Below are 25,577 nucleotides of genomic sequence, written 5' to 3' on the forward strand. Positions count from 1 at the left end.
AATATTATTTTATACAACCGTTATTTTAATACTTACAACCCTGAAAATTCAGACTATTAATAATCCTAATTTTTCATTTATAACGGTCTAAATCGAACATCTTATCTATCCAACAAAATACAATAAATATACATCTGGCATGCGTAAAATAAATGAAAATTTGTAATATCTTAATACAAGTATTTATTTTGTTACAACATGAATCATCTAATTTAATACATAAATATTTTATTTAGACAAAAATAGATCCGTGGATAATTTTATTAGAGTATACAAAATGCTATGTTAATTGTACGTAACTGACGTTAATAAATTCAATATTTTGTTAAAAATACCAACTTTGAGCTCAGCATCTATACGCGAGTACCAATATCTAATTTCAAAACCACGCCATAAAGGTTTACTTTGGTTGAACCATAGATTAATACAGGGCTGAACCATCACAGCAAAAATGTACCATACTCAGGGAGCTTTTTAGTTTATCGTTTGCTTGCGACTCAATTTCAGGAATATAATTATGGAGAAGTTTTAGTAAAATTCAAAATTAATAATTCCAAAGTCTACCTATCTACCTTACTACGATCCAAGTAGAATTTTGAATTTGAGTTCATTCTCGAAATTTCCTTGTATTCAGTTCTCATTTGGCACCATTTATCCTAGTATTATTACTCTATAAACGTCAACTTTTCAATATTTTTGCCTAAGAGAGCTTTATTAATTTTTGAACAGGATAATTTCAACACCAATTAATGTTCCTTTGAAAATTACGACAATTTATACTCTATGATAGAATCTGTTAATGGCTACCTAAATACTTACAATAAAATTAAATACACTTACCTACTTATTGTAATACTATTTTGTATGTATCCTCCCTCCCTCATACTATACCTAATTAAACTTACAAAACGATTGATTGGGCTCTTATCTAATACAAAATGTAAATAAAATATTTTAATAAAATGTAAAATTGTAAAATACAACAAATTAATCTTTGGTATAATAAATAAATAAAATCAATTATTTTAAATTTACGTAAAAAAATAATTTATAATAGACAACACATCTCATGTGTTGCAAAAAAAGCGTATTACGATAGTAAAATTGCTTGTGCACAAATTGTGATGTTCCACTATTATTATATCATAATAATAAACCGGAATGGTTAGATCCATCTATAATAAAGGCAGTATTTTGTTCATTTCATGAATTTAGACTTAAATAAATGTATATTATGTAATTGGTGGGTTTATATTGCTCATTACATATTATAAAGGTTTCTCATAACCTTAAAGGGGAATGTTAGTTGATTTAGTATCTTTTAAAGAAGCTGCTACGAATAAATTAATACATATTATTTTGTTTATCTTTTTGCAAATAAATAAATAGAATCTTACTCCTCTTCAGACTCGGTGTCCGAGTCCGGTATGGTGTTAAACCAGTTCTCCCAGTTGGAAGGAGGACCCATCACCGTTCGGCTGAAACAAAGAAAAATTCTAAATAATGGCTTACGAGGATTATCACAATTACTTAGAATTATTCATACTTTAGACCCGAGTAGGCGACCAACCTCTTTATTATAGTGCTCCCATTTCGACCACCACGACACCACGACCGTTCATGGTCCGAAGCACAAACTGAACCAAGACTTTCCTGTTGTGGTTGGAAGAGCAGTTTCTGTTTTGACTTTCTCATCCACAAAATAGTGCGTCACCGTTGTGGCTAAACGCAATGAGGGCTATCGTTTTTATACTTAACAGTTGGCACTCTTGGCGATTGACAGGAGCTTACTCTACAGTGGCGCTATCTTGATGAGTGCAAATACGATAGTCCTCGGCGGTCGAGAGTGGACTGTATGCGTGCGGCGTAAGGTTCAAGGTTCACCTCTGCTTGGTGACGGGCTGCGGCAGCGTGGCGGTGGCGGGCGGCGCGGGCGCGGCAGTGTCTAGTGCCGGCGCCCGGCGGTCGAGAGTGGACTGTATGCGTGCGGCGTAAGGTTCAAGGTTCACCTCTGCTTGGTGACGGGCTGCGGCAGCGTGGCGGTGGCGGGCGGCGCGGGCGCGGCAGTGTCTAGTGCCGGCGCCCGGCGGTCGAGAGTGGACTGTATGCGTGCGGCGTAAGGTTCAAGGTTCACCTCTGCTTGGTGACGGGCTGCGGCAGCGTGGCGGTGGCGGGCGGCGCGGGCGCGGCAGTGTCTAGTGCCGGCGCCCGGCGGTCGAGAGTGGACTGTATGCGTGCGGCGTAAGGTTCAAGGTTCACCTCTGCTTGGTGACGGGCTGCGGCAGCGTGGCGGTGGCGGGCGGCGCGGGCGCGGCAGTGTCTAGTGCCGGCGCCCGGCGGTCGAGAGTGGACTGTATGCGTGCGGCGTAAGGTTCAAGGTTCACCTCTGCTTGGTGACGGGCTGCGGCAGCGTGGCGGTGGCGGGCGGCGCGGGCGCGGCAGTGTCTAGTGCCGGCGCCCGGCGGTCGAGAGTGGACTGTATGCGTGCGGCGTAAGGTTCAAGGTTCACCTCTGCTTGGTGACGGGCTGCGGCAGCGTGGCGGTGGCGGGCGGCGCGGGCGCGGCAGTGTCTAGTGCCGGCGCCCGGCGGTCGAGAGTGGACTGTATGCGTGCGGCGTAAGGTTCAAGGTTCACCTCTGCTTGGTGACGGGCTGCGGCAGCGTGGCGGTGGCGGGCGGCGCGGGCGCGGCAGTGTCTAGTGCCGGCGCCCGGCGGTCGAGAGTGGACTGTATGCGTGCGGCGTAAGGTTCAAGGTTCACCTCTGCTTGGTGACGGGCTGCGGCAGCGTGGCGGTGGCGGGCGGCGCGGGCGCGGCGGGCGGCGCGCGGCGCTGTAGTGTCTGCGTGCCGTCTTCCTCCTCCGCCTCCCAACCTTCCTCTAACACCCATCTGCGAACCACACCTAAAGTTTACTTCAGAGATACGCTTCCAAAATATTGGAGTAGCTCGTTTACACTAATCCAGCAATGAATTCACAGCATTTCCAATGTGAAATGGCCAGGCGGGGAAAAAACGTCATTTCTTACACTACATTTTTGCTATACCTTGAACTGCTAGCGGATTTGCAGTTTTCGCATTCGCTTCGATAGTCGTCGGCATCTTCGGTGCCGGGCGCATTCGTTCCTTCGTAGCTGCACACGCATGATGGCTGAAATGAAAATAACAATAATTATTTTTGGACCTATAGAGGGACGTGACTGACCTTATCGTCAGTAAGCATTTTTGGTTGCAGGGGAAGAGCGGTGAGGGAGGTGACTGATCTTGTTAGTTAGAATGAAGCGAATGAAGACTTTGTTCGAGTTAAAGTGGAGCTGTTTTTGGGCGGCGGGACAGTGTGAGAGGTGACTGACCTTGTCGACGGTGTAGTTGCAGAGGAAGAGCAGTGATGGGGTGACTTACTGGCATGGTGGTGGGAGATGCGAGAATGCAGCGGTTTGTGTACGGCGCGGGTGATATGTGAATGGTGACTAACCTTGACCTCAGTTAAGCTTTGTTCGCACTAGTCGAGTGGCGAGTAATAGGCTAGTTTCCTAAAAAATTTTTTTTAGCCCGTCATGTTTCGTTCGTTCGTTTCAGCCAAATGACGTCATGTTTAATATCAAAAATCTCTTCTTATGAACTTTGGCGCGCTTTATCTCTTTAAATGTCCAACCAAACAGCAAAAATTTAGTCGAGTAGGTGAATCCATTTTGTTCCATTTTGATAGGTGAGAAGCTCCCACGGTTTTTGGGCGGCGGGACAGTGTGAGATGTGACTGACCCTGGCATGGGCTAGCATTTGGTCGCAGGGGTGGAGCGTGAGGGAGGTGAGGTGACTGGCCAAATCCTCAGTTAGAAGGGAGCGGTTTGTTGTAAAGTCTGTTAGCTGAGAGTTGATAAAAAAAATTAAATATCAGAGGTTCTAAACTCATTATAAATTGCGGCCCGCTAATTATTTTTGTCGATATAGTTAATGAAAAAGTTGGTAGATTATCATTATTATCTCTTTTAAATTTACGGGAATTATTCCGGTTAGGGCATACGTGGGGATACGGATCAAACACGTCCATGTGTTGGATAAAAAGTATATCATTATTATCAAGTGGCTTATAGTGTATCCCAATGTTGGGCAAAGCCCTACCCACTGTCATACCATTCATTTCGGTCTTATGTAAAATAAATCTATTCCGTTTCACACATTGCGGCCCGCCGGCCGGGGCGCTTGACGACAGCTGCGTGGCTCGTACCATGGTACTCAGTGCGCGTTGTGACAAACGATGCCCGCCATACAGAATGCGATAATTAAGCGACAGTCGCTATTGCAAGACATTTCATAATATTTATCAACTCTCGGCGAACAGACTTTAGAGGTGACTGACCTTATCGACGGTGAGCGGCAGCGTGGCGTGCGGCGGCGGCGCGGGCGCGGCGGGCGCGGTGGCAGCCAAATACGCTAGTGTGCCGTCGGTGTGAGTGCCGACGGTTGAGGAATCATGGGTCGCCCGGCGGTCGATGCTGACGGTGCAGCAGGATGTACTACCCGTTCGCGCTAAGTTTGCCGGTCCGTGGAATGCGTGTCCCCTCTCCCAACCGCGATTAAACGCAATTAATGTGTCTTATTTTATGCGAATACACAATTTTTATCAATAATAATAAATAAAAAATATTTTAAATATAGTTTGATAAAGTTATAGACGCTTCCCTTCGAGTGACGTCATATCGCCAGCGGCAAACGTAAGCGAACGGATAGTACGATCGTGCTCGTACAAGGTGACTGACCTTATCGACGGTGAGCGGCAGCGTGGCGTGCGGCGGCGGCGCGGGCGCGGCGGGCGCGGTGGCGGGCACATATGCTAGTGTGCCCATCGCCCGTCATGGGTCGCCCGGCGCGGCGGTCAATGCTGACGGTGCAGCAGGATGTACGATCGTGCTCGTACACAAGTCATTGGTACAAAATGGTCGGTCGCCGATCGATCGCAGAGCGCGCGGGCGAAAACCGCAATACATTTTGTTGGTAGCCGGCGACTGGTTGCGCCGCCATGGTGTCCCGGTGAAATATAGCCCTAAATTTGTTGTAGAGATGACTGACCTTATCGACGGTGAGCGGCAGCGTGGCGTGCGGCGGCGGCGCGGGCGCGGCGGGCGCGGTGGCGGGCACATATGCTAGTGTGCCCATCGCCCGTCATGGGTCGCCCGGCGCGGCGGTCAATGCTGACGGTGCAGCAGGATGTACGATCGTGCTCGTACACAAGTCATTGGTACAAAATGGTCGGTCGCCGATCGATCGCAGAGCGCGCGGGCGAAAACCGCAATACATTTTGTTGGTAGCCGGCGACTGGTTGCGCCGCCATGGTGTCCCGGTGAAATATAGCCCTAAATTTGTTGTAGAGATGACTGACCTTATCGACGGTGAGCGGCAGCGTGGCGTGCGGCGGCGGCGCGGGCGCGGCGGGCGCGGTGGCGGGCACATATGCTAGTGTGCCCATCGCCCGTCATGGGTCGCCCGGCGCGGCGGTCAATGCTGACGGTGCAGCAGGATGTACGATCGTGCTCGTACACAAGTCATTGGTACAAAATGGTCGGTCGCCGATCGATCGCAGAGCGCGCGGGCGAAAACCGCAATACATTTTGTTGGTAGCCGGCGACTGGTTGCGCCGCCATGGTGTCCCGGTGAAATATAGCCCTAAATTTGTTGTAGAGATGACTGACCTTATCGACGGTGAGCGGCAGCGTGGCGTGCGGCGGCGGCGCGGGCGCGGCGGGCGCGGTGGCAGCCAAATACGCTAGTGTGCCGTTGTACAGTCACGGAATGAAAAGGTTCGTCAGTTTTCAAATTGATTCCTTCAACGAATCGCGAGCACATATTACCTTTTGAAACTATGTTACAGAATAATCTCGAGTTAGAGAAAATAATCTTTAACTGTTCGTCAGTAAAGTTCAAAATTATTCAGATCAAAGTTGTTTGACGATTTATCTTGTCAAGAAGATTATTATGATTGATAAACTAAAACCTTCTTGTTGGTTCAAACTGCCATTATTATTTCTTTTAAATAAAAAAAACTATTGTCAATTAATCAATGTCATCATTGCATTGCACTGATGGGATAGAAAAATAAACAAGCAAAACCTTATTCGTTAGCAAACGTCATATTTATTTAAATGTTAGCAGCACTGTTTCTTGCACTGTTATGTTGGCAGGTTTGACTCTCACAGTACCTATTAGTGCAAGCGAAAACCGACACTAAGGTGACGAACCTTTTCATTCCGCGACTGTACATACCCTGACACACTGACTTGCAAACAATGTAAGAAAATTTGAACATTGAAAATTTCGCGCCTACCTCAACGCATTCACCTTTCATCCTTTTAAAATGGCACGGAATAATTCTGTCTACATTTCCAAGTAACATCTGCCGATCTATGTTTTTCTTAAAATAAATGGGTAAAATGTTTTGGCTAACATGGCATCCCTAAATTCACTCACACAATAGACAAACGCCAAAATTTTGCGTCACAGTTTTGTTGTAGCTCGAGGTCCGTCCGCCTTTTTTTATAAGTCCATGCTATAAAGTTGATGATTATATAAAAGATAAAAATGTTTAACTACCTAGCTCGCATCAATACTTATGACTATAATATTTTGTATGTTTTAAAGACTGTAAACCCTTGAAAAGGAGGCTGACAATAGTGACTGAGTTTCTTGCGCTGCTTCTTCTCAACACTGGCCCATTTATTGTCCCGAAGCAGTGGTAGGGTTAATATTGGGACGTGTAAAAGTGCTTTCTAAAAGCCTATTTGCAAAAATAAATGAATTTTATGAATTTTAATTTTTAATTTAATATGGCACGTGATACAGACAGCGTCAAATAATTCGTGACACCCAAAGTGGCCAAAAAGTTGATAACAAACCTTATTCCAATGAGGGTTTTCGCGATTGAAAAATCTGCCAAATGGCAATACGTAGACGGGAGGTCCAAATGCTGCATGATTGGTGGATTTTGACATATGTCAATGTCATGTCATATGTCAATGTCAAGAAAAACAAATACAAATTCTGATAGATTAATTGATAAAGAATTCCAGCGCACTCGTGGCGGTTGCAGTCGATATCCACGGGATGGTAAGGGGTCACTCAGTGTACCAGTGGATCGAAGATTAAGTAAAGGAAGCACCTTGATGCTTTGTCCACCAGTGTACGTACTTAAATGGAGGTCACATACCGGCAAGACCAGCTTAGATCGTCCACTCACAACGTTAACAAATGTAAGGTCAAAAGGTTGCGAGAAAGCACTGGAAGTAGGCCACTGCCAATCGGCTAATTTGGAAATCACCGTGAGAATCCTATGGGCATCCCATAAACGGAAGATCTATCTAGAGCTAGACACTCACTGGTCGAGCGGCGGCGGGTCGGGCACCCGCTCTGCCAAGTTGAGATTTCGCGGCATACTGCGGCCCGTGTCGCGCGGATGCTCGCGAGCGTGCTCGCGATCGCGCTCGCGATCGGCGCGGTGGAAGGAGCGCCGCACCTCCGCGTGCAGCGCGCGGTCGCCGCGGGAGAAGCACGCCTCGAACGCACTCGTATCGGCGGCCGTCGATATTCGGGGGATCGTGCGGTGCCTGTTCCAAACAAATTCATAGTTAAATGACTAATAAATTAAACATTTCAGGGAGTTTTCACTGACTGCGCTAATCGACAGTGTGTCCACATTACACGGTTCATAGATGAAGCGGGCTGCGATCGCTTAGACCCGACTGCAAAACGCATCGCGCATACAAATTGTATTTTAATGTCATCGACATGTCAATGTCATGTCATCTAGATATGCGACTGACAGCGAGGTGTGCACGTTGCTGGTGTAGAAGCCGGGCACGTTGTGCGGGCGCTCGTGCTCGGGCTCGCGCGCCGCCACGCTCAGCAGCGCGCGGTTGCTGATGGCGCCCAGCGACCTGTCAGCGGCTGTCAATGTGACACTAGAGACGCGAGCGACTGACAGCGAGGTGTGCACGTTGCTGGTGTAGAAGCCGGGCACGTTGTGCGGGCGCTCGTGCTCGGGCTCGCGCGCCGCCACGCTCAGCAGCGCGCGGTTGCTGATGGCGCCCAGCGACCTGTCAGCGGCTGTCAATGTGACACTAGAGACGCGAGCGACTGACAGCGAGGTGTGCACGTTGCTGGTGTAGAAGCCGGGCACGTTGTGCGGGCGCTCGTGCTCGGGCTCGCGCGCCGCCACGCTCAGCAGCGCGCGGTTGCTGATGGCGCCCAGCGACCTGTCAGCGGCTGTCAATGTGACACTAGAGACGCGAGCGACTGACAGCGAGGTGTGCACGTTGCTGGTGTAGAAGCCGGGCACGTTGTGCGGGCGCTCGTGCTCGGGCTCGCGCGCCGCCACGCTCAGCAGCGCGCGGTTGCTGATGGCGCCCAGCGACCTGTCAGCGGCTGTCAATGTGACACTAGAGACGCGAGCGACTGACAGCGAGGTGTGCACGTTGCTGGTGTAGAAGCCGGGCACGTTGTGCGGGCGCTCGTGCTCGGGCTCGCGCGCCGCCACGCTCAGCAGCGCGCGGTTGCTGATGGCGCCTAGAGACCCCGTCAGCCGGATCGCGCTCGGGAAGCCGATCACTGAAATAAAATACAATGTTGTTTATTAACTGTAAGGCCGAGTCCGCATTACGGCTAAACCGCCGCGGTTTTTAACTTATACGTTTCTGGCGGCCTCGCGGTTTGGTGGTTTACCGCTTGCGGGAAAAACGCGTTGACTCAACTTAACCGTTAATCTGCTAGCTGATTTTTATGCACATTCTTGAAAAACTTTTCATGGTTCGCGTCTTCTCCAGTTGCGCTCCGTTTTTCATTCCAGCTGAGGTGCAAATTCAGTATCACGGTAATGGACGTACCTTCCTAGTATTTTCATTGTCACATGAGATATTTCGCTTTACGTTTATGTTTACGCTTCGTTTCAACTAGCTGTCAAAACGACACCACGATACGGATTTGTCAAAACAGCTGATGTTCGTTCGTCGTCTGGGCACGTTGAAGATGAACATTTTTAACGTAATCGGGGCCCTGTTACACATTGAAAACAAAACACGCGCGGTGTATATCTCTATCGCATCAGCACAGTACCGATCACTGACATGTAAAGATACAAGCTAAATTACACCATATTGTTAACGACATAGAGTAGACATTATTAGGGGAGAGTTCGGTATATTGTACCGCCGGGTAAATTGTACCACCCTCATATTTCGTAAAGTATTTATTGAATGTCTGTAATTGCAACACTCAGCGATACACAACTAAAATCAATTAATATCGGCCATGTGGTTTTTGCCGTGGCAACAAACGCGTGTGTTTTATTTTGAAAAGTATTTTTTCATTGTTTTCAAGTAACTTTTGACAATACATGTTTAGTTTGTAATTTTGTTAAATTTAATCACAGGATGTTTCTAATATATTATTTAGAAGCGTAAAAGCGTGTGGATTACAATTATTTGAAACATTTTTCGGTATTTATAAGCCATTTTATTTACCGATTTTTTAAAAACACTATCACCTAGTCGGCTAAATTGTAGTACCACATCAAGTTGTATGGAACTTTACCAAAGGATTTTGAATTTTTTTTTTAGTAAATCATGTTTTGAAGTTATAATAGCGTAGTTATGTTTGACTAACAATAAATGAAAGCAAAAGACTGGCAAAGTAGATTAGGTACAAGTGTGCGTTAGGTAGGATAATTGGAATTACAAAACTTGTACTCAAAATCGTGATAACGTGTAAAACAATATCGATTGTCTATGTTATTAACTACTGTTCCTTTTCGTTTCCTAATTTGTTAAGAATGTATCGTATAATATTTTGCCATAGTTTTTTTATAGGCTTGAAATTCATTGAAATCCAATTTAGTAACCCTGTGGTACAAATTATCGAACCGGTTGGCTAAATTGGACCGAAGCTCTGAACTCGTAATTTGTTGATTTGTGCTAAATATACAACAATCATGTTAATTTTATTAATACTTATGAAATAGTAAGTTGAATAATGTATCTTTTATTATATACCATGGATATTAGCAAAAACAAAAGAAAACTATGTGTAAAATGGGATTGAAAAAAACTGGTCCAAATTAGCGGACTCTCCCTTATTGTGGTGATAGTTACCTCCGTTGGGGGCGAGAGGGTGGTGCGGCGGCGGCGGCTCGGGCGCGTGCGCCGGCTGCAGCAGCGGCGCGTTGTAGCACGTCTGCGTGTTGGCCATCTGCCGGGGGAATGGAAATAAGTACAATTATTTCTGAGAGCTGATTCTTCAATCGTCGGATAACTTTTAACTGGCGAATAAGTTTGGCACGTTGACACTTTCAGTATGGGATTTATGTCAAAATGACAAATTTATTTTTCAGACAAAAAATATCTGACGATTGAAAAAATACTTCACTAGAAAAATTACGACATAAGGTCTGATGTTTTCATTATAATACAGCGCTGTAAAAAGTTGCGTCTCGTGCGTTGCGATTACATAAAAACGCGCATCGACGGCCCTGCAAAAACATTGTGTTTAGATCCAAGTGTATCTCCTCGGGCCTCCATGATCTGTCGCCGTCCTTACATACATGTGGTCTCGTAGGTACCTGCTGCAGCGCCTGGTGCAGCGGGCGCGGCACGCTGACGTAGGCGTGCGTGGCGCACGCGGGCTCCTCGGGCCTCCATGATCTGTCGCCGTCCTTACATACATGTGGCCTCGTAGGTACCTGCTGCAGCGCCTGGTGCAGCGGGCGCGGCACGCTGACGTAGGCGTGCGTGGCGCACGCGGGCTCCTCGGGCCTCCATGATCTGTCGCCGTCCTTACATACATGTGGCCTCGTAGGTACCTGCTGCAGCGCCTGGTGCAGCGGGCGCGGCACGCTGACGTAGGCGTGCGTGGCGCACGCGGGCTCCTCGGGCCGCGTCAGCGCTTCCATCGTCGTCGGGTACGTGCGGTGGTACGGCGTTTCGTTTCCCATTCTACGCACACCATACAATCATTATTAGAACGTTGACTTTTAAACCACCAGATACCCGTAAAACGAGTAGGAATCAGTTGAGGACGGTCTTATGGAACCACTTGGGTGTATAGGCTACAAGAGCACCATTTCATATCGCACCATAACTTTAATGTAAACCCTACTAATGCTTCAGGATAATCGGACTAGTATTGAGAAAAGATGCCGCACGAAACTCAGCCAGCCTCTTTTTGCAATGAGTATCAAATTGTACGATCGTCGGTCCACCTAGTGGGAGGCCTGCCCACGCTACGTCTTCCGGCTCGTGGTCGCCACTCAAGAACTTTCCTGTCCCAGCGGCCATCAGCTCTACGAGCTATGTGCCCCGCCCACTGCCACTTGATTTTAGCGATTCTGCGGGCTATGTCAGTCACTCTGGTTCTCCTACGGATCTCCTCATTTCTGATTCGATCACGCAGAGAAACTCCTAGCATAGCACGCTCCATCGCTCTTTGGGTGACCTTGAGCCTTCTTATGAGGTCGCGAGAAGTGCCTGGATGCGAGCGGCGCTGGACCGGTCTTTGTGGAAATCCTTGGGGGAGGCCTTTGTCCAGCAGTGGACGTCTTTCGGCTGAAACGAACGAACGAACGAACTGTTTACGACGCCATTAGCGGCAACTGATTCGAATCTGGTGTTATTACCATCTTAAAAAACATTTTCCCCTAAAAATGCTAGTTACCCTTCGTTTTACCTCTTATGTAAAATCATGTTCAAAAAATTAAGAATATTGCCAGCCTTTCCCAACACCTATTTCATACTGTGTTATCATGTGGATATTATAATCCTGTACGTCAAGGTGATATGACTGATTTATTAGATTTACAAATCTATACCAAAAGGTTTAAAGTGATTAACCTGGATCTACTTCGTTAAATTTCATGTGTCATTACTATTGCTATTTAGTTTATTTATTTATTCATTTAGGACAACCAACAAGACAGACACAAGTAGAAGCAGAGGGGTTTACCTACATACATATTTTTTCTTAGGACTAGGTGCTATCTTAATTACAGGCTGCCACGGCATGAAAAGTGGACTTTTGACATAATTTTAACGTAATTTTTAATTTTATTAGATTTGGATGTAACTCCACACTAGTCCACACAATAATATTTTATACTTGTAGGCGGAGGACAGCTATTTCTTACTCTTTGTCATAACATACAGGAACTTAAATTAATAATACCAAGCTTTTACTAACTAAACAAGGTCACAAAGATGGAATGGGATTTGGTCCCGCATGTAGGTACTTTCCCCCGGGACAAACTTGACCTTCACTGGTTGGGTTTTTATTGGCGGTCAAGCTGTAGAACCTGGCTACACAGGAGTTGCAGCGGTGGGAACTAGAGGTGGGATTAGTCCCGTATGTACGTTTCTACTAACCTGATTTGGTCTGGGCGGCACTGGGCGACGGCCTCGTCGTAGGGCGGCGGCGCTTCGCCCCGGGGCAGGTAGTTGCCCGGGGGCTTCCAAGCCGCCAGAGCTGTCTCGCAGGTTCCACTCATGTAGCCCATGCTGCCACTTATGTAGCTGAAAAAAGCAATTTATACCTGACTTATTTGATACATTGCTACTAACCGACTAACATAGTCTCCAAGATCATTCTTTTTTTACCGATTTTTATTTTGTAACTCACCAAAGAAAATATTATAGAAAGTTAAATATTAAAAAGTATAAATACTTTTACAAATTCTTTACATTTCATCAGTAAGTATTAATGTTAAAATTTTGTAATCAAAAGAAGTAAAGCTCCCAGATTAAGTAGGTATGGTTGATAAGCCAAAAAAAGATTTCCAATGGATTATATTATCATATATTGAAAATAGAACACAAGTTTTGCAGTATGCTATTTGGATCTATCCTGCACAGAAAACAATTTAAGCTTCCTGCTATTTTTTATGTATTTTCTATTATTCATATGAACCTGTCCACAAAATTACGAATGCAATAAGAAAATAAATTGGCCAAATCTTTCGAGTCGCTTTCAAGCTCTCATAATATTTACCTAAACTAAACAGTCTGTCTAGGTGTTATGTCGATTTGCCACAGCCCGTTGGCTTTCATAGAAAAACGCATGCGTAAATTCGTCGCACTGAAGATACATATGTCTCGTGACGAATTTACTTTCGAAAACAGAAATGTGACGAAGTAATTTTGTGGCGCATATTGATTGACATTAGCTCTAAATTACCCACGCGAACGTTCGCCTCCGCGCCCGTTGCCGGCTTCGCTCGTCTACTAGTGCGACTCACCCGATGCTAGTGGGGCTCCGCTGGTCGTCGGCGTGCGGCGGGCGACGGCGCTTCTGGCGGCGCAAGCGGTACACGACGAACGCGACGCGAACGTTCGCCTCCGCGCCCTCCGCCGGCTTCGCTCGTCCACTAGTGCGACTCACCCGATGCTAGTGAGGCTCCGCTGGTCGTCGGCGTGCGGCGGGCGGCGGCGCTTCTGACGGCGCACGCGGTACACGACGAGCGCGACGCGAACGTTCGCCTCCGCGCCCTCCGCCGGCTTCGCTCGTCCACTAGTGCGACTCACCCGATGCTAGTGAGGCTCCGCTGGTCGTCGGCGTGCGGCGGGCGACGGCGCTTCTGGCGGCGCAAGCGGTACACGACGAACGCGACGCGAACGTTCGCCTCCGCGCCCTCCGCCGGCTTCGCTCGTCCACTAGTGCGACTCACCCGATGCTAGTGAGGCTCCGCTGGTCGTCGGCGTGCGGCGGGCGGCGGCGCTTCTGACGGCGCACGCGGTACACGACGAGCGCGACGCGAACGTTCGCCTCCGCGCCCTCCGCCGGCTTCGCTCGTCCACTAGTGCGACTCACCCGATGCTAGTGAGGCTCCGCTGGTCGTCGGCGTGCGGCGGGCGACGGCGCTTCTGGCGGCGCAAGCGGTACACGACGAACGCGACGCGAACGTTCGCCTCCGCGCCCTCCGCCGGCTTCGCTCGTCCACTAGTGCGACTCACCCGATGCTAGTGAGGCTCCGCTGGTCGTCGGCGTGCGGCGGGCGGCGGCGCTTCTGGCGGCGCACGCGGTACACGACGAGCGCGACGGTGAGAAGCACCGCGCCGGCCGCGCCGCCTGCCGCCACGCGAACGTTCGCCTCCGCGCCCTCCGAAGGCTTCACCACGTCGTCTAAGCAGATGAACTCGCAGCACGTGTGTCCCACGCGAAACGACCGGCAGTCCTGCAACAGACAACACTTTCAACACCGCGATTCAAAGCGGCGCAACGCAGATGGCGATCGAAATATACACTGCACTTAAATGACCAGAGAAGTCTCTGCTCATGTCCATTAAAACTTACAGTACTGTAACATTCAAAAATCATTTTAGGTATAATGATTACACTTTGCAAAAATCTCTAATAAACAAATTATTAGTACCTAAATATGATTCTTATTAGATTTTAACTAGACAAAAGTATCCATGCTCATGTATTATTTATTTTATAACAGGGTTCGAAAATATCCGATATTTATTATAAATATCAAAATATCGGATATTTATGATATATATCCGATATATATCAACTTTGATATATATCAATTTTGTATGAAAGCCAAAGTATTATTTTATTGTATTATTCATGAATACAATTGCATATGTGTTACATAAACATGTTTTTAATGTTTTTAAAACTTAAAATCAGACAAATAAAGCAAAAACATAAAATATCTTTGAAATACGGCAAAATCAACTAAAAAAATAAAAATCTTATATCAAAAAGTACAAATACAGTGACAAATTTTAAAAGTTGATATATATCATCAAAACCGGCTTGATATATATCGGATATATATCCGATATATATCTTGATATATATCCCTTGATATATATCCTCGAACCCTGTTTTATAATCTATTTAACTTTTTATTTTTATTGGTTTTCAGAATAGCACTTTAAAAGTAAAAGTAAAGTCTAAAATTTTTCTTAATTTTATTTTAATTTCTTATCTTAACTTGTTCATATGATTTACACACCAAAGATAAAGTCAAGGCCAGTGGGAAGAATAATTTAGTGGACAAAAGAATCACAATCACTCCATTTCTGATAGGCCAGAGGTGTGGGAAAAACTTGAGTTTGTTAAATGATATGATATCTAAATAACTAATACACATGATCTACATATTCCAGGAAGTCATTTCTTTATGTACACAGAATCTTATCAGTCTATGGGTTCTTTGTTTACAATAGCATGTCATCAAAATTTTATCAATACCTATTCAATCATAATACTTTCCAAAGTGGTACTTGATGGTGGTAAAATATAACTAGAAGGACCTGTTATAAGTCCTTATAAAACTATAATTACATTTTTTATAAGGACCTATTAAACATAAATGATTATTACTATAATGTTTTTCTCACAGCCTGGTTTTCCACTACCATGAACAAGAAGTATTTTTTTCAGGCTCAAAGCACTTACAAACAAATATTTTTTAGTTTTAATTAGACAAGAACTAACTTTCTTAAGTTTTATTTTATTAATTTTACTATGCTATTTGTTATTTTGATTAAGATAAAAAATAAGGCAGGAGAAGTGGAGATATCAGTCAAATAAATATTAAAATAACACTTTACATTTTGGAAACTATAGTAACATTACCTTAACAAGTATCAAAAAAATAACTGACTGGGATAAAGTAAAAGGTTAATAGGTTCATTCTAGTAAGATTCTTATATAAAGGTCAGCCCTTCTCTTTTACACAGTTCCAGAACAGTGTTTTGAATATCATTTTGTATCATCAACAAGACTTACCTGGGGTGGAGAGCACAGTACTGCTTTGCAGACCTTGGGGATGCCATTGTCACAGACACAGAGCGTGCAGGTGTCTGGGCCAGGCACATAGTGGAGCCCGTGCGATATCAACCTCCCACGAAAGTCCGTGCAATCGCCCTGCGCCGACACCCCTGAAACCACAGACACAATGCCAATCATANGTTTTATAATCTATTTAACTTTTTATTTTTATTGGTTTTCAGAATAGCACTTTAAAAGTAAAAGTAAAGTCTAAAATTTTTCTTAATTTTATTTTAATTTCTTATCTTAACTTGTTCATATGATTTACACACCAAAGATAAAGTCAAGGCCAGTGGGAAGAATAATTTAGTGGACAAAAGAATCACAATCACTCCATTTCTGATAGGCCAGAGGTGTGGGAAAAACTTGAGTTTGTTAAATGATATGATATCTAAATAACTAATACACATGATCTACATATTCCAGGAAGTCATTTCTTTATGTACACAGAATCTTATCAGTCTATGGGTTCTTTGTTTACAATAGCATGTCATCAAAATTTTATCAATACCTATTCAATCATAATACTTTCCAAAGTGGTACTTGATGGTGGTAAAATATAACTAGAAGGACCTGTTATAAGTCCTTATAAAACTATAATTACATTTTTTATAAGGACCTATTAAACATAAATGATTATTACTATAATGTTTTTCTCACAGCCTGGTTTTCCACTACCATGAACAAGAAGTATTTTTTTCAGGCTCAAAGCACTTACAAACAAATATTTTTTAGTTTTAATTAGACAAGAACTAACTTTCTTAAGTTTTATTTTATTAATTTTACTATGCTATTTGTTATTTTGATTAAGATAAAAAATAAGGCAGGAGAAGTGGAGATATCAGTCAAATAAATATTAAAATAACACTTTACATTTTGGAAACTATAGTAACATTACCTTAACAAGTATCAAAAAAATAACTGACTGGGATAAAGTAAAAGGTTAATAGGTTCATTCTAGTAAGATTCTTATATAAAGGTCAGCCCTTCTCTTTTACACAGTTCCAGAACAGTGTTTTGAATATCATTTTGTATCATCAACAAGACTTACCTGGGGTGGAGAGCACAGTACTGCTTTGCAGACCTTGGGGATGCCATTGTCACAGACACAGAGCGTGCAGGTGTCTGGGCCAGGCACATAGTGGAGCCCGTGCGATATCAACCTCCCACGAAAGTCCGTGCAATCGCCCTGCGCCGACACCCCTGAAACCACAGACACAATGCCAATCATAGCAACTAGACCACAACACCATACACCAATGGCACACATAATATATCTACTTATGACACTCACTGTATATGTGTAAGGTCGTCAAACAGAGCAAAGCCTTCCGTATCATGATTAAAAACTCCATAAATCAAATATCAACTTTAAACGTTAGCCTCATTTTTGAGGGCAGCAAACTTTTGTCCTATTTTATAATCGATATTCACTCGCTGCTGGTTCGTCGGCCGTGTTAAATCTTTTTGAACATGCGTCTTGGCCCAGGGTATTTTGCTTTGCTTTTGCGATTGCGCCGATGTCTCCCAATCCCAAAATGTCAATCACGTCAAAACTCAAAGTCAGCTGTCAGACTCTGTCACTGGTCTAGTCACTGTCTAATAGTGCGGTAACAGTAATCAAATGAATGGACTATTCATTCAATTGAAAAATCAATCCTCAAATTCCTAAATGGGCCTTTAAGCTAAATTCTTGCTGATAATGTAATCAGACTTGTTTTAGTGTTCATATTAGCTTTTATTGCAGAATTTATGTTTTTGTCTAAGATCCTTGGGAGAAAAGCTGGGAGAACGACAGAAGAGTGCTATAAAAAACCTTTTTTTTTTTCTATGTCTGAAACATACCGGTAATATACCGGAAAAGTTTCCATACTACTACACTATGTAAAAAAAATATTTTGACATTTTCTTTCAGTCACATTTTTTTTTTCAGCAATGACAGTCGGTGCGGTGCGTTTTCATTGGACCTCAATAAATTTAATCTCGACTGCTTTATTGTGATTGGTCTAACGTGGTCGTTGCTAAAATAGTATTGGCGTATCTTTTCAGTACTGTCACAAATGTCAGAATAATTACGAGCTTGGACATCGAGAACAAATCTTTTAAGAAAATTGTACCTTGATTTGTACAATTTTAGTTTCTTCTAATTAATTAGTTTTTTTACGATTGCAGTTATGTATTTATAATTCGTCATTGTCTAGTAGTTAATATGTGCTAAACATTTGATTGGAAATGGCTGGTTTCGGAGATTACAGTTCTTATAACAGGCCGTACGGCTTGGATCCCAATAGAGAATCAAATGATTTGTATGATACCCGCTACCAGCAAATATACGGGTACCATACACCAGTGACTGAAGAATATCAGGGGCCTCCTTTAGTCATGGATGATATACCAGAAGAAGGTAAAAAGTGATGGGTGTTCATTGGGGTATCTTATATAATGAAAATGAATTAATTAATAATTTAGAATTAGATCATTCATAAACGTTCAATGTAAAAAAACACTGCATGTAAAATGTTTGTTTTTCTGCAATTTATTAGTGTGTTTGCTATGCTGTAGTACCTATATTTTATTATTTTTTAGATAATAATGCCTATGTCACAACTGCAATAAGTGTCGCGAGTTTAATCACTGAGAACTTGTTAAGCCACCCATTTATTGTTCTACGAAGACAATGCCAGGTTTGTGAATTTTGTAAGATATTCATAAATAATATAAATATAGTTAGAAGTAAAGAAAAAAAGAAGAATAGTTAACAGAATCGTGTTTGTGTTCTTATAAATAATATAATTTATTTTCAGGTCCACAACAGTCTTAGAAGTTATCACATAGTTCCATACACTTTACTCCCGGTTGTGGTGAGGCTGCACCGACGGCAGGATGTTACAACTCTGTGGAAGGGCATTGGTTCCACTTGCATTGTGAAAGGACTTAACTTGGCTGTGGAAGATGTTGTTGCCAAAGGAACAGGGTGGCCCAAGTAAGTTTGTAAAGATTAGTTTTAAATGTTTGGAACTTTGCAGACATGATTAATCATAAGTTTATAAACAAACAAATGAATGCTAAAAAAAGCTTTTTGAGTATAAAATAATGTAAGTACAGAGTTTAAAGAAAATTAACTTATTTTCAGGGAGATTGACAAATGTGGTTCTGTGTTACAATTTCTGCAGCACATTACATTAAAGTGGTAAGATCTATACCCTATTAAGTTATTTTATTTCTTTTATTAGATTTATTAACTATTTATTGAAATGTGTTCCATTTTAGTGTGAGTGTGGCAATCATCACACCATTCTACTCAGCAAGCCTTGTGGAAACTGTGCAGAGTGACATAGCAAGTGACAAGCCAGCATTGCTGGATGTATTCAGGGAAGGATTCCTGCGTATCCTAGAATGGGGAACACCCAGCAGAGGGAGAATGCTGCCAATTTGGGCTATAGTCTTGCCCACTGCTGCACTAGGAGTTTCAAAATATCTGGCACAGTATGTAAACTTCTGTACTTTTAAATTTGACATAGGAACTAACAAATTCAATTTAAAATGTGATTTCTAAATTCCAGTGTTGCACTAAGAAGTATCACAGCAAAGATCATTAGGTTCCAGCAAAGAAATAAACATGAATTGAGTGATTCATACAATATGAATTATAATAAGAATTCTCAAAATCCACTTATTGAAGATATCAATTTGAAGGCCAATATTTTCTCATTCATAACAATGGAGATCTTATTTTATCCAGTGGAAACAATCATTCATAGATTGCATATACAGGTAAGATGACATAACTAATATTAATTTGTGAATTAGTTTAATTTTTCCACACATAATAATGTGCCCAAAGCTTCTATTTATAATTGACTAGATCTAAACATCTATGTTTATACACCCACAGGGCACAAGAACTATAATTGACAACCTGGACACTGGCACATCAGTGACACCCATCCTCACCGGCTACGAGGGCTTCATGGACTGCTACCACACAACCATTGCCCGAGAGGGCGTGGCAGGACTATACAAAGGATTTGGAGCCCTGGTTTTGCAACTGGCAGCACATTTAGCCATCATAAAGTTAACAACATTTGTTGTTTCAGAAGTCTCCAATCTATTAAAACCAGCTAAATCTCCAACTAACTCAGAAGACTCTGTGCACTCCCAACAAAAATACTTGTTCAACTAATTTGTTGTAAGTCCTTTACTGTTAAATCACATTGTTGGATTTTAAGAATAAAAGTATTTGAAACAAATTTCTCAAAATAGATTTCATTAAGCATACAAGAAATTACATCCCCTATAAATAAACTCTGGATCCTGAATGTTTTCTATGTATTGAGGCTTGTTATCATGCTCAAATCAAATGTTCATGTATGTTATTATTGTAATCTGTAGTGAAAAAAAAAATAGTTTAGCCTGAACTCTTTTTTATTTATTTTTTACCATTCAGTGAAGTTAGAAAATAAGTACAACTTTGTAATTATTTAAAACATGTTCAAAATAAAACGATTAATTTCAAATTATAATTTATTATTTTATCTAATAGTCTATTGTAATATTAATGATTGCAACTTTTCTACAAGGTAATTAATGACTGAGAACATATTTGCCCTTGAGTATTCTTCTCATAATAATTTTGCGTCCGTTTGGGGTTGACATCCTAGCGTTCCAGCCGTGACGACGAACTCTTCTGACCTCGTTGGGACGAGGAAAGTAACAGCGAACTTTGTTTCTTATTGACGACAGCGAAAAGCATTCAGGTTGTACTAAACTGGTAGTATTAGCCGACATACTAGATGCAACTTGTAAACTTTGTCGGACAAACCTGGAATAATTTAATGATATTAAAAACAATGTTAGTCAATGGAGGTTATGTTCAACAATTCTTGGAGACTAAACATACCTTAATGGTTGAAGTATTGCTGACATTAAGCCAGACATAGTTACGTTTTGTGTAACTTAAACTAGAAATTAATAAAAATATCTATTCCAAGTAAAACTTGCAGCTCGCACAGTTTTGAATCAAATCAAAATTCAGAGTACTATTTGAACGACTGTCAAAAATTGATAATCAATTTTTTTACTTGTCTATGTCCATGATTGATTTCTTTCAATGTTGCCATTTTATAGAATAAATCGTGCATTTAGGCGTAGCATTATTATTCTAACTGCTAAAACTCAAAGCCGTAATAAATTAGTAAAAAAGAAAGCGATTTAAAAAACTAAATTAATGTCGATGATCAGAATATGGCGGACCAAAATAACAAGGGCGCTAAAAGATTATTTTCATTTACTTACTTATATCAGTGATCCGGTAAATAAATTGTGTGATACAAACTTTAAAGTGCATATTTTGTTTATATATTGTAACACCGTTTGGACAAAAGTGTATCAGTGGTGTCAGAAGTTTGATTTTTGCCTACTCCAGAAATCGCACGATTTGAGATGTAAATATTACGATTATTGTGCATCGCATTTGGATTCATAATGTCGGCGATAAAAGTTAATTTTGAAATTGGACACGAAGCTTCTTTACGGTCCAAAAAAACTCCTGAAGGATTCACTCATGACTGGGAAGTTTTCGTACGCGGGCAAGAAGGAGCCGATATCAGTCACTTTGTGGATAAAGTCGTATTTCATCTTCACGAAACTTTTCCCAAACCCAGAAGAGGTAAATTAAATTAATTTTACAAACTAAAAATATCACAATTATTGTTTACAATAGTAATAATGACCATGCTAAGTTGATGGTATTTTTTAAAAGTTTATTTTACACATTATTAGAATGGAAAAATTAAGATTATACAGAAGATCACAGAGATCTTGTGAGATTCTGTACAAATTTATTAATGTTTATGTTTCATTCAAGTTAGAATTTTTACAAAATCTTAATGAGTTATTTACTTAATCATTTGAGCTGTACAATTTAATAGTGTCTTTATTAGAGTTAATTGATTTCATAATATTAATGTAAACTGCCAACAGATAGTACAGCCTTAAACTTTTACCAAGTATTAAACTCTTCTTTATTTTATTTTATTTGTTTTTACAAACTAATTTTTTAATATTTCTATTTCAGTCGTGAAGGAACCACCATTCTCTATCAAAGAATCAGGATATGCAGGATTTATATTTCCCATTGAAATATACTTAAAAAATAAAGATGAACCGAAGAAAATCAAGTTTACTTATGATTTTACTTTACAACAATGTGGATTTTTGAAAGATCGTTATATTTTTCAAAATCCAAATGATGAATTCAAAAAGAAGCTATTAAAAGGTGGAGGAATTCCTATTGTTAACAATGCCTACTATACAAATCCAGATCAAGAAAGCCGCAGTAGAGACTCGTTTAGCGATGAAAAACCACAACTCACCAGCAAACCAAAGCTGTCTTCCGATAATCCCAAAAAGCATAAATCGAAAGAACATAAAGATGAATTACCACATAGAACTAGTGGTTTTGAAAAACTATTTGGTCCACCGATACTAAAGCCACCTAAAGTATCACCCGATCCTAAGAAAATCGAAACAAGTACTTCATTACCTAAATCAGATAAAAAAGACAAGGAACGGTCAAGTTCAGATAAAAAGTCTAAGCATGAGCACAAAGAAGTAAAACCTGAAAAAAGTAAAACTAAGGATGAAAAAGATAAAGTGAAAGCCCACAAGGTAAAAAGTCACACGAAGGATCAGGAAAGACCCAAAGAAAAACCTCAAATTGCTAAAAGACCGAATGAAAGGCCACCCTCACCTGAACCAGCTAAAAAGCGGTGTCTTAGCCCGGTCAGGAAGGCAGCTAGTCCTCCTCCTCGCTCCAGCAGTGCAACCAGCTTCAAAGAAGAGTTCAAGCCCTCCAAGCATATTTCAGAAAGTGTAGAACATAAGAAACAAAAAGTTGAAGAAAAACCATCAGAAATTAAAGTAGAGAAAGAAGTAAAAGAGAAAAAGAAGAAAGAAAAGAAAAGTCACGACAGAGATAAAGAAAGGAAAGAGAAGAGAGAGCATAAAAAAGAAAAAGAAAGTCATAAAAATAAAGATTCACCAAAATTATCTTTTGAACCACCTCCAAAAGAAATTGTCAAGGAATCAATAAAACCAAGAGAAGTTCCGAAAGAAAAAGAACAAGCGAAAGAATCGCCTCCTGTTAAAGAACTGAAAGAAAAGCAATCCAAACCTGAAAAACCTGTAAACAAATTTTCAATTGAGAATCTTAGAAAGACACCACCAGAAAATATAGAAAGACCTGAAAGTCAAAAATCAAAAGAAAAAGAATCTGGTAAACATAAACATAAGAAGAAAGACAAAAAACGCGATGAATCAAAAGAAAAACATAAAGAGTCTAGCAAGGAGAAAAAACATAAACATGACAAGAATAGAGAAGTGCCCATTGAAAAACCTGAAGTTGTGGAGCGCAGAGAAACTCCAATACCTAAAGAACGTCCTTTACCAGACCCAGGATCTCCAATATCTATTGATACAGCGTCACAATGTAGTTCAAAGAGTGGAATAGTTAAGGTTTCCCACCTGGGGATCGAAGACGTTCATAGCAGTCACTCTGATTCTGAATGTTCCATAATAGCTGATGATGAAGAAACCAAGGTTAAAGTTGAAAATCCGTCACCCGAGCCACTCAAACGTGAACCAACCCCGGAGCCGGAACCCGATCCCGAGCCTGAAGTCATAGAGCCCGTGGTGGAAGCGCCTCCGCCGCAAAAGGAGAAATCTAAAAAACACAAAGACAAGTCGTCGAAAAGGGAAGAAAAGAGGCGCAAACGGAAAGCGGCCGAGGAGGAGGAAGCGGAGAATAGAAAAATGGCCAAGACCTCGGACTCGGCGCCCGCCAACGAGCACGAGCGCGGCGAGAGCAGCGGCTCCGCGTCCGTTGAGACCAAGGTCCAGGACAACGGAGTGTCCAGCAGCCTCGGCGAGGACGCGGAGCCCGGCGACCTCTCCCCCGAGTACATGGGGCAGCTGCGGGACCTGCAGAAGCGCATCATGACCATCAACAATAACGAAGATCTGGAACGCGTTGTGAACCTCATAGCAGAGACCGGCAAATACGAAGTGACCACTCAGACTTTTGATTTCGATTTGTGTTTGCTGGATCGTTCGACCGTGCAACAGCTCATACAGCTGGTAGGTTGCTAGCCGAAAACTGTTGTAAATGTAAACTTTAATTTTATGCCACAGATGAACTCGTAGCAAATTGTACAGAGTTATAGCCTTTGTTAAGACTTAATGTAATTTTAGGAATCGATTGAGAAAGTTTTTACATTTCGTTACTAGGTGTGCTATGAGGATCACTCAAGTCTGTGCCAGTTTTATCCAAACTGTATGTCGGCTAGTAATAATCTCAACAAGTTATGTAATTAAATTGATAACTACATACTACTCTAGTTACGTGTTTTAAGTGCAATACTGTATAGGTATCTAAAGTATAAGACTGTTGAAAGATTGTTATAACATAATGTATATTTTGTACATTATTATATTGATCTTAATGTAAGTGACAAATTAAAAGAGTTTTTAATTAACTAACCTCTGCGGCCAGGATATGACTGTATGCATGGTTATGTTAAAAATTGTAATATAGCTACTTTAATGTTACATCTCATTTTTGAGTTTATTTTTTAAGGATATGTGACATAACACAAATCAAAAAAGCGTTAATCTTAAGTTGTTACGTAATTTTATGCACATATTTTTAACTAAGGTTTTCCTATACCTATATCATTATTTGATACATTGCAATATTGCATAATATTTTAAGACAGAGGTAAAAGTTTAAGATTCTCGAAAATTGTCTAAAACATTTATGTGCTCATTTTGGCTATGGTTTGGATTCGCATGTGTATATTGTTTGTTACATAACTTATTTTTTTATTTAAATTAGTATTTTAGCAATACACATTACTTATACTAAATATATAGAGTGAAAAATCATGTCTAATATTTTTTTCCTTCCAATTCCCTACACAAGAAAATATAATAAGTTCTTAGCACATCAAAGTATCCTCTGCTATCACACTACACCATCTGTGCATTAGACTACCTGCTCAATTTTCTCAGGTAGGTATTTGCCCTGTCTCATCTGTGATTCGTTATGAACGATCGTAAGAACTAAATGACTAATAGAAGATAAATAAAAATGGTACCATTTTAAAGGTAATATCATCCTGTATTAAGTCCGCCACATTGTAAGTTTAAATAATATATTATATACTTTAAATTAATTAATACCATACATACATTTATAGGCATTCTCTTATGATAGCTCGGATTGCTCGGAACAGAACACAATGGGATGATCCCGTCCCGTACTTATGTTCGTAAGTATATTACTAAAGAATCCTACTAATTAAATATAATACTATAAATGAGACTGTTGCCCGTTTTCACCATCAATCCATAATTTTTAGGTGACCCCTATAGTAACAAATAACAGGAATTTTGTTTGTTGTGTAGGGGTCACAAAACGGGCGTGTGTCTTCACGAAAAAGTACTGAACAGATTTTGATGAAACTACAGTATTATTGTTTATTTATACATTAGAATAATATAAGGCTATAATTTGTGATCTGTGCTGTGACAAACTGAATTCCACGCCGGCGAAGTCTCGGGCAAAAGCTAGTAAAATATAAACCCAAAAAAAAAATAAGATATGGGCAGCCGCGAATTACGATTTTCAATTATTTTTTTCGCGAAAATACCACGATTAAAAATTTTCAAGATAAAGTTGTATTGTTAGATCGTTCTATTTAA

The 25,577-nt window shown here is 41.6% G+C and overlaps 4 protein-coding genes across 4 annotated transcripts; 2 read left to right on the top strand and 2 right to left on the bottom strand.

The window, feature by feature from the left end:
• Position 1: 1 nt before the first annotated feature.
• LOC114362099 (uncharacterized) lies at positions 2 to 17,380 on the bottom strand. The gene is made up of 14 exons (XM_028317368.1): positions 17,110 to 17,380; positions 16,867 to 17,018; positions 13,979 to 14,199; positions 12,395 to 12,541; positions 10,600 to 10,972; positions 10,133 to 10,229; positions 7,811 to 8,594; positions 7,364 to 7,594; positions 4,357 to 4,492; positions 3,044 to 3,147; positions 2,633 to 2,901; positions 2,260 to 2,476; positions 1,885 to 2,121; positions 2 to 1,478 (listed from the first exon to the last, which is right to left on the bottom strand). The coding sequence occupies exons 1-14, from the start codon at positions 17,168 to 17,170 to the stop codon at positions 1,394 to 1,396; spliced, it is 3,114 nt and encodes a 1,037-aa protein (XP_028173169.1). The 5' UTR covers positions 17,171 to 17,380; the 3' UTR covers positions 2 to 1,393.
• Positions 17,381 to 18,047: 667 nt separating this feature from the next.
• LOC114362104 (Solute carrier family 25 member 46a) lies at positions 18,048 to 20,256 on the top strand. The gene is made up of 7 exons (XM_028317372.1): positions 18,048 to 18,219; positions 18,402 to 18,499; positions 18,620 to 18,798; positions 18,949 to 19,005; positions 19,086 to 19,301; positions 19,379 to 19,589; positions 19,711 to 20,256. Exons 1-7 carry the CDS (start codon positions 18,048 to 18,050, stop codon positions 19,996 to 19,998), a joined length of 1,221 nt encoding a protein of 406 aa, XP_028173173.1. The 3' UTR covers positions 19,999 to 20,256.
• Positions 20,257 to 20,325: 69 nt separating this feature from the next.
• On the bottom strand, positions 20,326 to 20,877 carry mRpL34 (mitochondrial ribosomal protein L34). Its single transcript, XM_028317373.1, has 2 exons — positions 20,716 to 20,877; positions 20,326 to 20,637 (listed from the first exon to the last, which is right to left on the bottom strand). The coding sequence occupies exons 1-2, from the start codon at positions 20,751 to 20,753 to the stop codon at positions 20,400 to 20,402; spliced, it is 276 nt and encodes a 91-aa protein (XP_028173174.1). The 5' UTR covers positions 20,754 to 20,877; the 3' UTR covers positions 20,326 to 20,399.
• Positions 20,878 to 21,037: 160 nt separating this feature from the next.
• LOC114362101 (ENL/AF9-related super elongation complex transcription factor) lies at positions 21,038 to 24,758 on the top strand. The gene is made up of 2 exons (XM_028317370.1): positions 21,038 to 21,483; positions 21,892 to 24,758. Exons 1-2 carry the CDS (start codon positions 21,300 to 21,302, stop codon positions 23,961 to 23,963), a joined length of 2,256 nt encoding a protein of 751 aa, XP_028173171.1. The 5' UTR covers positions 21,038 to 21,299; the 3' UTR covers positions 23,964 to 24,758.
• The last annotated feature ends 819 nt before the right edge of the window (positions 24,759 to 25,577 follow it).

The sequence above is a fragment of the Ostrinia furnacalis genome, unplaced genomic scaffold (assembly GCF_004193835.3).
Source record: "Ostrinia furnacalis isolate ACB-3 unplaced genomic scaffold, ASM419383v2 OfSCF6199, whole genome shotgun sequence".
Taxonomy (NCBI): domain Eukaryota; kingdom Metazoa; phylum Arthropoda; class Insecta; order Lepidoptera; family Crambidae; genus Ostrinia; species Ostrinia furnacalis.

What these genes read in the sequence shown, in the direction of transcription:
- LOC114362099 (XM_028317368.1), bottom strand. Translation starts at nt 17,170, where the DNA reads ATGGAGTTTTTAATCATGATACGGAAGGCTTTGCTCTGTTTGACGACC. An exon ending in CGGAGCCTCACTAGCATCGG is followed by an intron (nt 12,542 to 13,978) that starts GTGAGTCGCACT and finishes TGCTTTTTTCAG; the next exon opens with CTACATAAGTGGCAGCATGG. An exon ending in AGCAACGTGCACACCTCGCT is followed by an intron (nt 7,595 to 7,810) that starts GTCAGTCGCATA and finishes TGTTTGGAACAG; the next exon opens with GCACCGCACGATCCCCCGAA.
- LOC114362104 (XM_028317372.1), top strand. Translation starts at nt 18,048, where the DNA reads ATGGCTGGTTTCGGAGATTACAGTTCTTATAACAGGCCGTACGGCTTG. An exon ending in GGATGATATACCAGAAGAAG is followed by an intron (nt 18,220 to 18,401) that starts GTAAAAAGTGAT and finishes ATTATTTTTTAG; the next exon opens with ATAATAATGCCTATGTCACA. An exon ending in TTCTACGAAGACAATGCCAG is followed by an intron (nt 18,500 to 18,619) that starts GTTTGTGAATTT and finishes ATTTATTTTCAG; the next exon opens with GTCCACAACAGTCTTAGAAG.
- mRpL34 (XM_028317373.1), bottom strand. Translation starts at nt 20,753, where the DNA reads ATGTCTGGCTTAATGTCAGCAATACTTCAACCATTAAG. An exon ending in GCAATACTTCAACCATTAAG is followed by an intron (nt 20,638 to 20,715) that starts GTATGTTTAGTC and finishes AAATTATTCCAG; the next exon opens with GTTTGTCCGACAAAGTTTAC.
- LOC114362101 (XM_028317370.1), top strand. Translation starts at nt 21,300, where the DNA reads ATGTCGGCGATAAAAGTTAATTTTGAAATTGGACACGAAGCTTCTTTA. An exon ending in TTTTCCCAAACCCAGAAGAG is followed by an intron (nt 21,484 to 21,891) that starts GTAAATTAAATT and finishes TTTCTATTTCAG; the next exon opens with TCGTGAAGGAACCACCATTC.